The following is a 17837-nucleotide window of genomic DNA, read 5'->3' as shown; positions in this document are numbered from 1 at the left end:
GTGGTGGGATCCTTGGTCGAACCTCTACTGCAGCATCTAGCATGTATTCCTCTTCAACATCCTCCTCAGCCTCCTCCAATCCCAAACTACTTAAACCAGCCAAAGACAAACTGCCCGGCATTCAGCGCAGACCTCCCTTTCCTTCCTTCAGGACGGTCCAGCCGGACAAGATGTAAGTTTCACTCATCCTGGTAGAATTGTGTAACGCGAGGTTTGAGCGCGTTTTGGTAACGGTAGAATGAACAGAACACAGACTGACGTGTGTGTGACGATTGCTGACATTTTCTTGGTCTCTTCCGCGAATGAGATAAATAATATTATTCGATATTGTGTAATCTGCAGTACATAATTTCCTTTTCGGTGCCATTTTTTTCAGCCTTTCTCAGTTTTTATAAGTTGCCGCCAACGATGAAATGATCCACTTTAATAGCTACGGCAGTAGCATATAGCAGTTAGCAGTTAGCATTCCATGCCCCACAATGCACTTCTGCCATGACCCTCCCCCCGTGTGTGTGACGATTGCTGACATTTTCTTCGTCTCTTCCGCGAATGAGATAAATAATATTATTTGATATTTTACGGTACTCCACATCGAGAGGAGCCAGATGAGGTGGCTTGGGCATCTGGTCAGGATGCCACCCGAACGCCTCCCTAGGGAGGTGTTTAGGGCACGTCCGACCGGTAGGAGGCCACGGGGAAGACCCAGGACACGTTGGGAAGACTATGTCTCCCGGCTGGCCTGGGAACGCCTCGGGATCCCCCGGGAAGAGCTAGACGAAGTGGCTGGGGAGAGGGAAGTCTGGGCTTCCCTGCTTAGGCTGCTGCCCCCGCGACCCCACCTAATATAAGCGGAAGATGATGGATGGATGGATGGGTGTTAAGAATTTCACACATAAGTCGCTGCAGAGTACATGTCGCACCCCCGGCCAGACTATGAAAAAAACTGCGACTTATAGTCTGAAAAATACGGTATATGGCAATAATATTGAAAAAAATCCCTTTTCTTTTTTTATCCAAAAATATCAACACTTGTGCCAATATTAAATATGTTGTGAACGCTAATGACAGTTCTACTTTGATTTATGTTAGAGTTTTACGTATGTAATATGACCAAATTAGATGTTTTTTTACTGTAGCTTAACAACTAGTTTATTTATGTATGGAGTTGTGGAATACATGTAGTACAATTGTCCGAATAGAGCTCTGGTTAAACTTGTTTTATTCCAGCACCCTATTTCGACCGTTTCTTGTATATGCAGTGCAATGTACAAATGTATTGTTGTAAATCTGTCACATACAGAACATCCTAACACTTTAAACAGTTTGTTTTTCAACCCTGGGTCATGAGACTTACCGTATGTTTTGTCCCTCCCAGCTCCACTCACATGTGCACATTTGTCTCCTACCATGCGTTTCTCACCGGCTCTTTGTTTCTAACTCTCAGCTTCCTTCTTGCTGCCCTCTTCATTTCTGTAACCTTTTCTTCCAGCCTTACCCCGGCTGTCAAGGTGGAGAAGATGCTTCTGAATTTGGACTCGTCAGCTAAGCTGGTGCAGGCCCCCTCTGCTCCCACCACCACCACCACCACCACCACCACCTCATCCTCCTCTACATCTTCCTCTAGCACCACCGTGAGCTCCAACACTACCACCACCACCATCACCACCTCCTCATCCTCAGCCCTTAAACCAGGCCTTAACTGTCCCTCCATACCAAAGCCTCCCTTACCGACACTGGGACAGGTCCCTAATGGCAAAGGACACTTGTCTGTCTCGGACAAGAAGCAGGACAACAACAACAACAACAGCAGCAGTGCTGGTAGCAGACGCCACTTTAACAAGAAACTGACAGGTGAGCTGGGGGAAGGAATGGTGGACTTTTGAAACAAAACTACATTCTAGGAATCCATAGTTGAAAAATCTTACACTTAACATATTGTTTCCTCACTGTGTATGCAATGTATTGTAATGTAATGTAATGTAATGTATTTCTCTCCTACTCAGAGCGTGAGTTCAATCCTGACATCCACTGTGGCGTTGCGGATGTGACAGCACGGAAACCCTGCACAAGATCCCTAACATGCAAGGTAACCAGGATCTTGCTTCTCCGTGCTGTATTCTTAGCAGGTCATGACGTATTACTTCAAATTGCCAGCATTATGAAGTACAGTACAGGCCTAAAGTTTGGACACACCTTCTCATTCAATGTGTTTTCTTTACTTTCATGACTACTTACTAGAGATGTCCGATAATGGCTTTTTTGCAGATATTCCTCTTAATTACCGATTCTGATATCAACCGATACCAATATATACAGTCGTGGAATTAACACGTTATTATGCCTAATTTTGTTGTGATGCCCCGCTGGATGCATTAAACAATGTAACGAGGTTTTTCCAAAATAAATCAACTCAAGTTATGGAAAAAAAAGCCAACATGGTACTGCCATATTTATTATAGAAGTCACAAAGTGCGTTATTTTTTTTCCAACATGCCTCAAAACATCCATCCATCCATTTTCTACCGCTTATTCCCTTTTGGGGTGGCGGGGGGCGCTGGCGCCTATCTCAGCTACAATCGGGCGGAAGGCGGGGTCCACCCTGGACAAGTCGCCACCTCCTCGCAGGGCCAACACAGATAGACAGACAACATTCACACTCACATTCACACACTAGGGGCCAATTTAGTGTTGCCAATCAACCTATCCCCAGGTGCATCTCTTTGGAAGTGGGAGGAATTAGTGCGTCTGCCTCACAATACGAAGATCCTGCAGTCCTGGGTTCAAATCCGGGCTCGGGATCTTTCTGTGTGGAGTTTGCATGTTCTCCCCGGGAAGCAGTTTTTTATACCCAATCATGGCACCCATCTGTTCCCAATTAGCCTGCACACCTGTGGGATGTTCCAAATAAGTGTTTGATGAGCATTCCTCAACTTTATCAGTATTTATTGCCACCTTTCCCAACTTCGTTGTCACGTGTACTCCGGCTTCCTCCCACTTCCAAAGACATGCACCTGGGGATAGGTTGATTAGCAACACTAAATTGGCCCTAGTGAAGTGAAGTGAATTATATTTATATAGCGCTTTTCTCAAGTGACTCAAAGCGCTTTACATAGTGACACCCAATATCTAAGTTACATTTAAACCAGTGTGGGTGGCACTGGGAGCAGGTGGGTAAAGTATCTTGCCCGAGGACACAACGGCAGTAACTAGGATGGCACAAGCAGGAATCGAACCAGCAACCCTCAAGTTGCTGACACGGCCACTCTACCAACCGAGCTATGCCGCCCCAGTGTGTGAATGTTGTCCGTCTATCTGTGTTGGCCCTGCGATGAGGAATGTAACAAGGTTTTCCAAAATAAATCAACTCAAGTTATGGAAAAAAAGCCAACATGGCACTGCCATATTTATTATAGAAGTCACAAAGTGCATTATTTTTTTTTTTTTAACATGCCTCAAAACATCATCTTGGAATTTGGGACATGCTCTCCCTGAGAGAGCATGAGAAAGTTGAGGTGGGCGGGGTTGAGTATTAGGGTGTAGCGGGGGGTGTATATTGTAGCGTCCCGGAATGATTAGTGCTGCAAGGGGTTCTGGGTATTTGTTCTGTTGTGTTACGGTGCGGATGTTCTCCCGAAATGTGTTTGTCATTCTTGTTTGGTGTGGCGCATATTTGTAACAGTGTTAAAGTTGTTTATACGGCCACCCTCAGTGTGACCTGTATGGCTGTTGACCAAGTATACATTGCATTTGCTTGTGTGTGTGGGAAAAGCCCTAGATATTATACGATTGGGCCGGCACGCAAAGACAGTGCCTCTAAGGTTAATTGGCGCTCTGTACTTCGCCCTACGTCCCTACATTTTAAAAAGTCATACATTTTTCTTTTTGAAACCGATACCGATAATTTCCGATATTACATTTTAAAGCATTTATCGGCCGATAATGTCAGCAGTCCGATATTATCGGACATCTCTACTATTTACATTGTAGATTGTCACCGAAGGCATCAAAACTATGAATGAACACGTGGAGTTTTATCTACTTAACAAAAAAAGGTGAAATAACTGAACACATGTTTTATATTCTTGTTTCTTCAAAATAGCCACCCTTTGCTCTGATTACTGCTTTGCACACTCTTGGCATTCTCTAGTCCCCTGAAAGGGTTTTCACTTCACAGCCGTTCATATGACAATCTACAATGTAAATAATCACGAAAATAAGGAAAACGCATTGAATGAGAAGGTGTGTCCAAACTTTTGGCCTGTGCTGTATATTTGGATGCCAAATAGAAAAAGTGTGCATATATTTATGACAGGCATAAATGTAATTCAATCAGTCAATCAATCAATGTTTACTCATATAGCCCTAAATCACGAGTGTCTCAAAGGGCTGCACAAACCAAAATGACATCCTCAGCTCAGATCCCACATCAGGGCAAGGAAAAACTCAACCCACAGGGATAACAATGAGAAACCTTGGAGGGGACCGCATATGCGGGGACTATGAACTAAACTCTCACTATTATGTTAGATCCACTATGGACTGCACTCTCACACTATTATGTTAGATCCACTATGGACTGGACTCTCACACTATTATGTTAGATCCACTATGGGCTGGACTCTCACACTATTATGTGAGATCCACTATGGACTGGACTCTCACTATTATGTTAGATCCACCATGGACTGGACGCTCACTGTTATGTTAGATCCACTATGGACTGGATGCTCACTTTTATGTTAGATCCACTATGGACTGGACTCTCACACTATAATGTTAGATCCACTATGGACTGGACTCTCACACTATTATGTTAGATCCACTATGGACTGGACTCTCACGCTATCATGTTAGATCCACGATGGACTGGACTCTCGCTATTATGTTAGATCCACTATGGACTGCACTCTCACTATTATGGTAGATCCACTTTGGACTGGACTTTCACACTGTTATGTTAGATCCACGATGGACTGGACTCTCACTATTATGTTAGATCAACTATGGACTGGAATCTCACACTATTATGTTAGATCCACTATGGACTGGACTCTCACTATTATATTAGATCCACTATGGACTGGACTCTCACTATTATATTAGATCCACTACGGACTGGACGCTCACACTATCATGTTAGATCCACGATGGACTGGACTCTCACTATTATGTTAGATCCACTATGGATTGGATGCTCACTATTATGTTAGATCCACTATGGACTGGACTCTCTCACTATCATGTTAGAGCCACTATGGACTGGACTCTCACTATTATGTTAGAGCCACTATGGACTGGATGCTCACTATTATGTTAGATCCACGATGGACTGGACTCTCACTATTATGTTTGATCCACTATGGACTGGACTCTCACTATTATGTTAGATCCACTAAGGACTGGACGCTCACAATATTATGTTAGATCCACTATGGACTGGACTCTCACTATTATATTAGATCCACTATGGACTGGACTCTCACACTATTATGTTAGATCCATTATGGACTGGACTCTCACTATTATGTTAGATCCACTATGGACTGGATGCTCACTATTATGTTAGATCCACTATGGACTGGATGCTCACTATTATATTAGATCCACCATGGACTGGAATCTCACACTATTATGTTAGATCCACTATGGACTGGACTCTCACGATTCTGTTAGATCCATTATGGACTGGACTCTCTCACTATTATGTTAGATCCACTATGGACTGGACTCTCACTATTATGTTAGATCCACTATGGACTGAACTCTCACACTATTATGTTAGATCCACTTTGGACTTGACTAGTGATTTAGGGCTATATAAGTAAACATTGATTGATTGATTGATTAACTTTCACACTGTTATGTTAGATCCACTATGGACTGGATTTTCACTATTATGTTAGATCCACTATGGACTGGACTCTCACACTATTATGTTAGATCCACTATGGACTGGATTCTCACTATTATGTTAGATCCACTATGGACTGGACTCTCACTATTATGTCACTCACATCTGCGGTCCTCTCCAAGGTTTCTCATTGTCATTCCAATGGGTTGAGTTTTTCCTTGCCCTGATGTGGGATCTGAACCGAGGATGTTGTTGTGGTTTGTGCAGCCCTTTGAGACATATAAATAAACATTGATTGTTCTTGTCAAAAGTCTAGCAGCCGCATTTTGGACCAACTGTAATCTTTTAATGCTAGACATGGGGAGACCCGAAAATAATAGGTTACATTAATTAGTGACCAGACGTAGCGAACGCATGAATAATGATCTCAGTGTCGCTGGTGGACAAAATGGAACACATTTTAGCGATATTACGGAGATGAAAGAAGGCCTTTTTTAGTAACACAATCATGATGTGTGACTCAAACAAGAGAGTTGGTTCAAAGATAATAATTGAGAATCGAGATAAATGTCATTACCTTCTTGCCGTTACATACAGGCTCAAAAACAACTCTAATAATATTTAGTTAAATGTTAACCACTTTTTTTTGGGCATCAACAAGCTTCTGGCATAATTTTCGTTGGAGATTTGATGGATTTGATATGTATAAATTCTTGGTAGATCAGATTAGTTAATAATTCAGTAGGAATATCCCCTCATTTTTTCAACTCTGACTGATTGAAATGTTATCCCTGAAATCCACGGCGTCCGTCAAGATGTGTTCATATTGCACCATTTTAAGCCTTCGGTCCATGTTAAAACTAAAACTGGAAGCGGAGCAGGTGTTTTTTTCTCAGGCACAGTTTTTGACTTCTGACCTCTCTTTTGCCAGACACATTCCTTAAACCAGCGGAGGGCAGTGCCAGGGCGGAGGAAACGCTTTGACACATTGCTGGCCGAGCACAAGAACAGAACAAAAGAGCGGGAGAGGGAGAAGGAGAGAGAACACCACCAAACCCATTCCCAGCCAAACCCCCCTCTCAGGGACCCACACCCCTCCCTCCAGCTCCCCGCTTCTCATGATGTCCACCCGGTGGCTCATGGCAACGGACCCACCCCAGAAGCCACAAGACCAAAATTTCACAGCCCTGGTGTTCCACGGTCAGTCTTTGATCGTTTTTATTCTTGTTTCGTTTACATTTAGCGACACTCGACTATTGTCTGTCATAACTGAGTTCAAATCACTGTGGTACCTCAACTTACAAGTAGAGATGTCCGATAATGGATTTTTTGCCGATATTCCGATATCGTCCAACTCTTAATTACCGATACCGATATATACAGTCGTGGAATGAACACATTATTATGCCTAATTTTGTTGTGATGCCCCGCTGGATGCATTAATTACCAATTCCGATATCAACCGATACCGATATATACAGTCGTGGAATGAACACATTATTATGCCTAATTTTGTTGTGATGCCCCGCTGGATGAATTAATTACCAATTCCGATATCAACCGATACCGATATATACAGTCGTGGAATGAACACATTATTATGCCTAATTTTGTTGTGATGCCCCGCTGGACGAATTAATTACCAATTCCGATATCAACCGATACCGATATATACAGTCGTGGAATGAACACATTATTATGCCTAATTTTGTTGTGATGCCCCGCTGGATGAATTAATTACCAATTCCGATATCAACCGATACCGATATATACCGTCGTGGAATGAACACATTATTATGCCTAATTTTGTTGTGATGCCCCGCTGGATGAATTAATTACCAATTCCGATATCAACCGATACCGATATATACAGTCGTGGAATGAACACATTATTATGCCTAATTTTGTTGTGATGCCCCGCTGGATGAATTAATTACCAATTCCGATATCAACCGATACCGATATATACCGTCGTGGAATGAACACATTATTATGCCTAATTTTGTTGTGATGCCCCGCTGGATGAATTAATTACCAATTCCGATATCAACCAATACCGATATATACAGTCGTGGAATGAACACATTATTATGCCTAATTTTGTTGTGATGCCCCGCTGGATGAATTAATTACCAATTCCGATATCAACCGATACCGATATATGCAGTCGTGGAATGAACACATTATTATGCCTAATTTTGTTGTGATGCCCCGCTGGATGAATTAATTACCAATTCCGATATCAACCGATACCGATATATGCAGTCGTGGAATGAACACATTATTATGCCTAATTTTGTTGTGATGCCCCGCTGGATGAATTAATTACCAATTCCGATATCAACCGATACCGATATATAAAGTCGTGGAATGAACACATTATTATGCCTAATTTTGTTGTGATTTCCTGCTGGATTAATTAATTACCAATTCCGATATCAACCGATACCGATATATACCGTCGTGGAATGAACACATTATTATGCCTAATTTTGTTGTGATGCCCCGCTGGATGAATTAATTACCTATTCCGATATCAACTGATACCGATATATACAGTCGTGGAATGAACACATTATTATGCCTAATTTTGTTGTGATGCCCCGCTGGATGAATTAATTACCAATTCCGATATCAACCGATACCGATATATACAGTCGTGGAATGAACACATTATTATGCCTAATTTTGTTGTGATGCCCCGCTGGATGAATTAATTACCAATTCCGATATCAACCGATACCGATATATACCGTCGTGGAATGAACACATTATTATGCCTAATTTTGTTGTGATGCCCCGCTGGATGAATTAATTACCAATTCCGATATCAACCAATACCGATATATACAGTCGTGGAATGAACACATTATTATGCCTAATTTTGTTGTGATGCCCCGCTGGATGAATTAATTACCAATTCCGATATCAACCGATACCGATATATGCAGTCGTGGAATGAACACATTATTATGCCTAATTTTGTTGTGATGCCCCGCTGGATGAATTAATTACCAATTCCGATATCAACCGATACCGATATATGCAGTCGTGGAATGAACACATTATTATGCCTAATTTTGTTGTGATGCCCCGCTGGATGAATTAATTACCAATTCCGATATCAACCGATACCGATATATACAGTCGTGGAATGAACACATTATTATGCCTAATTTTGTTGTGATTTCCTGCTGGATTAATTAATTACCAATTCCGATATCAACCGATACCGATATATACCGTCGTGGAATGAACACATTATTATGCCTAATTTTGTTGTGATGCCCCGCTGGATGAATTAATTACCTATTCCGATATCAACTGATACCGATATATACAGTCGTGGAATGAACACATTATTATGCCTAATTTTGTTGTGATGCCCCGCTGGATGAATTAATTACCAATTCCGATATCAACCGATACCGATATATACCGTCATGGAATGAACACATTATTATGCCTAATTTTGTTGTGATGCCCCGCTAGATTGAAATGCTATTGCAAAAATAAAAAAGAACATAAAAAATATTACAACGAGGGGAAATCTATCGAGAAAAAGTTGCAATGTTGACACAAAGCTGCCAAGCAGGCTGTTTTTTTTCTTTTGTCTTTCTTTATTTTTGATTTTTTTGCTATTGCTCCCCCAAAAAACAATGACCAAAAATATCCATGTTAAAATGAATTATTTTCAAAGCTCCAATTAGTTCAAATATTTAATTTTAAAATGTTTTATGTGGTAAATATTGCATATATTGTGCAGTTGCCATATAAATCAATCCAATCCAATCCACTTTATTTATATAGCACATTTAAACAACAATAACGTTTCCAAAGTGCTGCCCAGCCATGTTAAAAACAATTGTAAAAAAAATAAATAAAATAAAAAATAAAAATATCTATATATATATACACATTACATACAAAGTTTTCGTTGACAAAAGAGCATAAAACGAACAAAATAATAGTTTAAACGTAAAGTTGACAGATATATCTGAAGTTGATCTCGTAACAAAAGTGTTGAAAGTTAAATAATAAAAAAAAACAATAAAAATGTATCACTTTTTGATTGGGGCACTTTTTGGATTCCAAATATACTTAGAGGTATTTTATTTATCTTTTCACTGTGATTACTCATAAATATAAAATTACTCAAATCAATGGTGTCCTGCATTATTGATGTTTTAGGGCTCGAATTACTAAATACTGCATATTTTAGTTTTACTATGAAAAACAAAGTTGTTTTTGACAGAAATGCCATAAAACCCTTTTTTTTTAAAGTTGATATAGAGATTTACTGTAAGCGTTAAATAAAAAATAACAATAAAAAAATTAATTATTTTTAATATTTTATTAACTGAGACCCTTTATGGTCCCCGGGACCCCTAAATTTAAAATATCTTTTTAAAAATCCATATATTTTGTTATGGTTTGAAAATTAAAAATATCAAAATGGCCCCCGCATGCTTTAATTTTTTCATGTGCGGCCCTCAGTGGAAAGAGTTTGGGCACCCCTGCATTAAAAAATGTAACAAGGTTTTCCAAAATATATCAACTCAAGTTATGGAAAAAAATGCCAACATGGCACTGCCATATTAATTATTGAAGCCACAAACTGCATTATATTTTTTAACATGCCTCAAAACTGCAGCTTGGAATTTGGGTCATGCTCTGGGAGCATGTGGAGATTGAGGTGGGGCGGGGTAGGGGGCAGTAGGGCTTGTATATTGCAGCGTCCCTTAAAAGTTAGTGCTGCATGGGATTCTGGGTATTTGTTCTGTTGTGTTACGGTGCGGCGTTTCTCCCGAAATGTGTTTGTCATTCGTGCTTGGTGTAGGTTCACAGTGTGGTGCATATTTGTAACAATGTTAAAGTTGTTTATACGGCCACCCTCAGTGTGACCTGTATGGATGTTGACCAAGTATGCCTTGCATTCACTTGTGTGTGGGAAAACCGTAGATATTATGTAACAGTACCTTTTGAGTTGAGTTGAGTTTAAGTTTATTTGGAACATTCAAGCATACAACAAGATACATCACAATTTCCAGTTTCTCTTTTCAACATGTTCGAAAAGGAGTAGGAAGAAGCAGAGCTTATTTAATCCTACCCCTTTTCTTTTACATAACAGTTGCTAAACTTTTGTTCTCAATTTAATCACAATAAAAATAAATAAGTAATAATTGGTGAAGTAAATTATATTTTATATGATGAGATAAGTAAGATTATTTTGAGAATGCACGAAATACATTCAGAATATTTATCATGGTTCTTCTTCTTTGTACTTTATGAACACTTTAAGTTTGAAGAGTTCCTTGAAGTGGATCATATTAGTACATTGTTTGATCGCTTTGCTTAATCCATTCCATAATTTAATTCCACATACTGATATACTGAAGGTCTTCAGTGTTGTACGTGCATACAAATGTATATCGAGTATATCGCCCAGCCCTAGCTCCACAATTTGTTTTGTTTTTTACCTATTCTTAATTCTGAGCGAACATTGAAAATACATGCAACCCTAACTCAAAATGCCGGACATTTGAGGCGTTTAAGAAACCCAGCCTGGACAGCCCCGCAAAAGAGGACATGTCCAGGGAAAAGAGGACGTATGGTCAGTCTAGATCAGGGGTCGGGAACCTTTTTGGCTGAAAGAGCCAAGAAGCCAAATGTTTTCAAATTTATTTCCGTAAGAGCCATATAATATATATTTTTTTAACACTGAACACATTTAAACGTGTGCATTTTTAAGTAAGACCAACATAGGTCTCTTATTCTTTGTAATAACATTGTTATTCTGAAGCTAACTGTGGAGGGGCGTGGCCTGCGGGCCTGCAGCGAAGCGGGGTGTTGCCAGGACCAGCCTCGAAATCAGCGACAGGCGCGTAGACGGCCCACCTGGGCTTTGTTATCTAATCACCTGTCGCTCTGTTATAAGCAGCAGCCAGGAGGAGAGACAGGGTTGGAGCTGGAGCCAGAGTGCGAGTGAGAACGGAAGAGAAAAATACATCTGCTGGAAAGCAACTGAGAGACTTATTGAAAAATATAACAATATTGCAACCCTGTAACAGGCTCTCGTGTCAGTGCTTGGTGGTCTGAAGAACGCCCAGGAGAGCAAACCCCACACTAACCAATAATAAATAAATACCTTTTTACCATGAACGCAACTTCTTGAACATAACATGAGAATGTTTTATATTTTGAACGTTATTTTTAACACTGTGATTACAAGTGGAATCATTCATCACTTATCGTGTTAAGCAATGTCAGCTCAGATTTATCCGAGAGCCAGATGCAGTCATCAAAAGAGCCACAGGTTCCCTACCCCTGGTCTAGATACACCCTTTCTGGCTAGGACTGGATTTTTGGGCACATCTTATGTCATCCAGTCTGGCATTCAAAACGCCAACAAGCTGTGGAAATGTTCCTAACTCACATTTATGCTCGCAACTTTAAGCGTACGAAAAAGCCAAGAGGCTGTCTGTATCTCAAAATACTCTTAAGTTGAGGTAAACTGCAGCTGATTTTGTCCTGTCATCCAGTAAGTTCACCTTGAGAATCACATGTCTCTGGCCCTCCAACAGGCTAAACAACACGCATGGGGCCGGTACCCCCGTCGACCCTGCAGCGGTCCACGAGTCACCGCACCATCCCCAAAGTGCTCCTGACGGGTTTTCTCGAGCCTCTAGTGACGAGGGAGAGAACGAGGAGCGAGAAGAGAGCGCCGACAAACTGCACTGTCACTATTCAGGTTATCACCCTCGACCGGTAGCTGTAAGTGTTCTCTACTATCTTATGTTCCGTTTAAATAAGCATTGCACATCATTGTCAATCGGCCAGACTTTGGCATTTATTTATACCGCACTGTAATTAAAAACAAGTTATGCCCCTTCTTGTTTTTAGTACTGTACGTTTGGAAGTCGACTGTTCGGGAGAGGCTGTTACTCCTTTGACAGACGATGGGACAGAATGCAATGTGTCCTCTCCACCATGGTGGACAGGCACGTCAACTCTCAGATGTGGAAGTAAGTGATTTCAGGTTCTAATATTGATAATCTACCTTAGACAAGAATGGGGATGGTTGTCACATGCTTTACTCCAGGGGTGCCCATTACGTCGATCGCGAGCTACCAGTCGACCGCGGGGGGTGTGTCAGTCGATCTCCAGCCAGGCTTTTAAAAAAAAATATACCTAAAAATTAGTGATCATCAATCTTCACCAAGACGTCACTTAAATGACATTCACGGTACCGGAGGGTCTTGTGAGATGACGCTGGCTGCTGCCAGTTCATTATTATGAAAAAAGGACAGAGAGGAAGGCGAGAAACACTTTTTATTTCAACAGACTTTCGCGCCGTACCTTCCGTCAAAACTCTAAAGGCCGACTGCACATTTCCTATCTTCACAATAAAAGCCCTGCTTCATGCTGCCTGCGCTAACTAAATACAGAGTCTCGGAAAACTGGCGTGCACAAGCGATCCCTCAGAAAGCTTTCCGAGACTCTTCAAGAGATACAAAGAAAAAATGAGTGAGCTGAAAAAAATAGAGGCAGAACTAGCGAATGAGAACAGCCAGCTGAAGCTCAACTGAGTGTGTGTTCAGTGTTTTGTTGTTGATGTTATTATACTGTTTTGCACTATTATTGACCAAATGTAAATAATTTTTACCCTCACCTCGGTTATTATGTTTTTACTGGTGTTGGTTTGTTTGTTTTGGATGTCAAAGTTTTTGGATCTCTCAAGATTTTTGATAAGCTGTTTGGCAGAGTGGTGCTTGTCAATTTGTTTATTAATAAACATACAAAAAGTAAACTTGACTGATTGTCAGTGAGGTTGTAGCACAGTGGGATCCCCAACCTTTGGTTATATTTATAGTAGGGATGCACCGATTAATCTGTAACCGAATATATTCGTCCGAATATGGCAAAAAAAGCCACATTCGGCCTTCGGTGGAATGAGTTAAAAACAAGGCCGAATAGTGGCGTGTGACGCAATTTTTTGAGGGGTGACGCAATCAACCAACGTGCAGTGACGTTGGGATATGTTGTGTACCTGTATAAGTGTATGAGGTTACAAGCACACGCTTATTGAGATTTAGTTTACATTATTAGCCTGTTGTGTAGGCTACCTGTATAAGTGTATGAGGTTACAAGCACACACTTAATTGAGATTTAGTTTACATAATTAGCCTGTTGTGTAGGCTACCTGTATAAGTGTATGAGGTTACAAGCACACACTTATTGAGATTTACTTGAGCCTTCTGTTTACATTATTAGCATATCTACTGTGGCTAAGCAGACTTTTGCCAAAAGGACAATAATTCATTTGTTGTGGGTTTATCCACTTTATTTTTTTTTTGGAATGCATGTTTTGTTTGAAGGCCTAATATAAATGAAAAACTTTGTGCTTTTTTTGAAAAGCAAAGGCTACTGGAATATTAAAAAAATGTCAATATTCAATAAAAAATTACTTTATTTGAAAAACATGTCTAAATATTTATTCTAGGCTATTTATGCAATATCAAAAAAATTGTGAAAAACTGCATTCATTATTCGGTATTCGGCCTTCGGGAAAACGTTTAAATTTTATTCGGCTTCGGCCACAAATTTTCATTTCGGTGCATCCCTGATTTATAGATTTTTTATTATTTTTTTCGGCCTTAAATTTAATTCCGTCCATCCATCCATCCCTCATCTTCCGCTTATCCGAGGTCGGGTCGCGGGGGCAACAGCCTAAGCAGGGAAACCCAGACTTCCCTCTCCCCAGCCACTTCGTCTAGCTCTTCCCGGGGGATCCCGAGGCGTTCCCAGGCCAGCCGGGAGACATAGTCTTCCCAACGTGTCCTGGGTCTTCCCCGTGGGCTCCTACCGGTTGGACGTGCCCTAAACACCTCCCTAGGGAGGCGTTCGGGTGGCATCCTGACCAGATGCCCGAACCACCTCATCTGGCTCCTCTCCATGTGAAGGAGCAGCGGCTTTACTTTGAGTTCCTCCCGGATGGCAGAGCTTCTCACCCTATCTCCAAGGCGTTGAGGGGTTCCGGTTTGGTGACCGCAGGATTAGGTCTCTGCTTTTTGCAGATGATGTGGTCCTGATGGCTTCATCTGACCGGGATCTTCAGCTCTCGCTGGATCGGTTCGCAGCCGAGTGTGAAGCGACCGGAATGAGAATCAGCACCTCCAAGTCCGAGTCCATGGTTCTCGCCCGGAAAAGGGTGGAATGCCATCTCCGGGTTGGAGAGGAGACCCTGCCCCAAGTGGAGGAGTTCAAGTACCTAGGAGTCTTGTTCACGAGTGGGGGAAGAGTGGATCGTGAGATCGACAGGCGGATCGGTGCGGCGTCTTCAGTAATGCGGACGTTGTACCGATCCGTTGTGGTGAAGAAGGAGCTGAGCCGGAAGGCAAAGCTCTCAATTTACCGGTCGATCTACGTTCCCATCCTCACCTATGGTCATGAGCTTTGGGTCATGACCGAAAGGATAAGATCACGGGTACAAGCGGCCCAAATGAGTTTCCTCCGCCGTGTGGCGGGTCTCTCCCTTAGAAATTTAATTCCAGTTGGCATTAAAAATGTCTTAAAAAGTCTTAAATTTGACTTGCTGAAACCTGAGTTAACTGAAATGTAAAATTGGCTAAACAAAACTAAAAGAAGTGTTCCAAGTTGGTTTCCGATGTTAAATCCTGCATCTTCTTGCCACAGGAAAATCCCCTTGGCCTTGGAGAACAGCTCCTCTTTTGCACCTGCCCATAGGACAAGCACAAATTCCCACGGTAGCGCCCCGTCGTCAGGCTTCCTGGGCCCACCTTCGACCTTGACCCAGACCCCTTACAGCCAATCACACGAGGGCAAGCCTCTGCTCCCCTATGGGACCACCTTAAATGCCCGCAGCTGTCTGCAAGGAGGGTCCGAGCACCCGGCCTACGGCACCGCGCAGGCCCGACAAGTGTCTTCGTCGCCGCAGATGCCTTCAGCTCATTTGTCCTCCTCCACCTCCCCCTCCGCCTCTTCCCTGGCCTCGGGCCGGGCGCTTAAGTCCCGTCCTTCCAGCAGCAGCACTACAAGATCAGTGTCCTTCAGGCCCAAAGAGATCTCCACTGGCTCCTCCACACCGGTCACCCCCACCTCTGTGGCAGCCAACAGTCACAGTAGCAGCACCAGCTTCAGCTCGGGAAAGAGGAGGAAGAACAGCTCTGTCCTCCCATCCTCCCACAGCTCCTCCGAACCGCCAAACGCCAACTATTCTCCCTCGTCCTCTTTCAAAAAGAACTGTGCAAATGTGGGCAGCTCAGGGAGCACCACCTACCACCACAGCTCACTACCTTCCGCGTCTTCATCCTTATCCAGCGGAGTCCACAGCGTCGGCCTCAACTGCGGCCCGAGCGTGCGCACGAACTCCCTCAGCCTCAAGGCCGAGCTTTCCGGAGGATCGGCGGGCAGCTCCTCGGGCCCGCCGGCGCGAGGTCCTCCCTCGGGCAGTTCCGCCGAGTCCATCAAGCGCATGAGCGTGGTGATGAACAGCAGCGACTCCACCCTCTCGCTGGGGCCTTTTGTGCACCACCAGTCATCAGCCGAGCACCACACCAGCTTCAGCCACCACTCCTCAGATGGGCGCCTGGAGAGCAAAAAACGCAAGAGCTCTCCCGCCTCCAGTGGTCTTAATAGCGGCGGCGGAGGACTCGGGCCGGGTAGACCCAAGGTGGCCAAGTCCCCGGCCGTAAACAACATCCACGGGAAGCACGGGCGGAGCATTCCAGCGGCGCCGGGGCTACCAAACAACTCCCACTTACATCAGGTAGGTTGCATGCCTGTGAAGTGAATTATATTTATATAGCACTTTTTAAGGTTTATTGGCAGTCTGCACTTCCCCCTACGTCCGTGTACACAGCGGCGTTTTAAAAAGTCAGAAATTTTACTTTTTGAAACCAATACAGATCATTTCCGATGTTACATTTTAAAGCATTTATCGGTCGATAATATCGGCAGTCCGATATTGTCGGACATCTCTAATAGTCATGGGGGGGGGGGGGATGCTGCAGCCTATCTCAGCTGCACTCGGGTGAAAGGCGGGATACACCCTGGACAAGTCGCAACCTCAACATCCACACATTAGGGCCCATTTAGTGTTGCCAATCAACAGTAATAAATAGAGACGTCCGATAATATCGGACTGCCGATATTATGGGCCGATAAATGCTTTAAAATGTGATATCGTAAATTATCATTATCGGTTTCAAAAAGTAAAATTGATGACTTTGTAAAACGGACGTAGGGGGAAGTACAGAGTGCCAATCACATAATATCTACAGCTTTTCACACACAAGTGAATGCAAGTCATACTTGGTCAACAGCCATGAGGGTGCCCGTATAAACAACTTTAACACTGTTACAAATATGCGCCAAACTGTGAACCCACAGCAAACAAGAATGACAAACACATTTCGGGAGAACATCTGCACCATAACACAACAGAACAATACCCAGAACCCCTTTACCCTGCTACCGTCTACCCCCCCCCACACACACACACACACACACACACCCCAACCTCAACCCCCCGCAATGACTATTAGAGATGTTTGATAATATCGAACTGCCAATATTATCGGCCGATAAATGGATATTATCAGCCGATAAATGCTTTAAAAAGTAATATCGGAAAGTATCGGTATCAGTTTCAAAAAGTACAACTTATGACTTTTTAAAACGCCGCTGTACTGAGTGGTACACGGTCATAGGGAGAAGTACAGAGCGCCAATAAGCCTTAAAGGCACTGCCTTTGCGTGCCGGCTCAATCACATAATATCTACGGCTTTCCTCACACACACACATACACACACACACACACACACACACACACACACACACACACACAAAAGTGAACGCAAGACATACTTGGTCAACAGCCATACAGGTCACACTGAGGGTGGCCATATAAACAACTTTAACACTGTTACAAATATGTGCCACACTGTGAGCCCACAGCAAACAA

At 42.7% G+C, this 17837-nt stretch overlaps 1 protein-coding gene across 2 annotated transcripts in view; it reads left to right on the top strand.

Moving 5' to 3' along the window:
• The window catches only part of LOC133535427 (ataxin-7), a 127633-nt gene that overhangs the window by 98942 nt on the left and 10854 nt on the right, over positions 1-17837 (top strand). The window contains exons 6-13 of one of the 2 annotated variants that reach the window (XM_061875259.1): positions 1-172; positions 1490-1631; positions 1719-1851; positions 2004-2086; positions 6783-7051; positions 12436-12625; positions 12755-12876; positions 15548-16640. The exon at positions 1-172 is cut by the window's left edge and continues 126 nt beyond it. In XM_061875259.1, the coding sequence (XP_061731243.1) occupies positions 1-172; positions 1490-1631; positions 1719-1851; positions 2004-2086; positions 6783-7051; positions 12436-12625; positions 12755-12876; positions 15548-16640 (2204 nt within the window). Of the gene's footprint in view, positions 173-1489; positions 1852-2003; positions 2087-6782; positions 7052-12435; positions 12626-12754; positions 12877-15547; positions 16641-17837 lie in introns of both variants that reach the window. The other variant, XM_061875258.1, reaches the window with a different exon arrangement.

This window comes from Nerophis ophidion, linkage group LG16, assembly GCF_033978795.1.
Source record: "Nerophis ophidion isolate RoL-2023_Sa linkage group LG16, RoL_Noph_v1.0, whole genome shotgun sequence".
Classification (NCBI taxonomy): Eukaryota; Metazoa; Chordata; class Actinopteri; order Syngnathiformes; family Syngnathidae; genus Nerophis; species Nerophis ophidion.
Note: the sequence above shows the minus strand (reverse complement) of the source record. Positions and strands in the feature narration are given on the sequence as shown.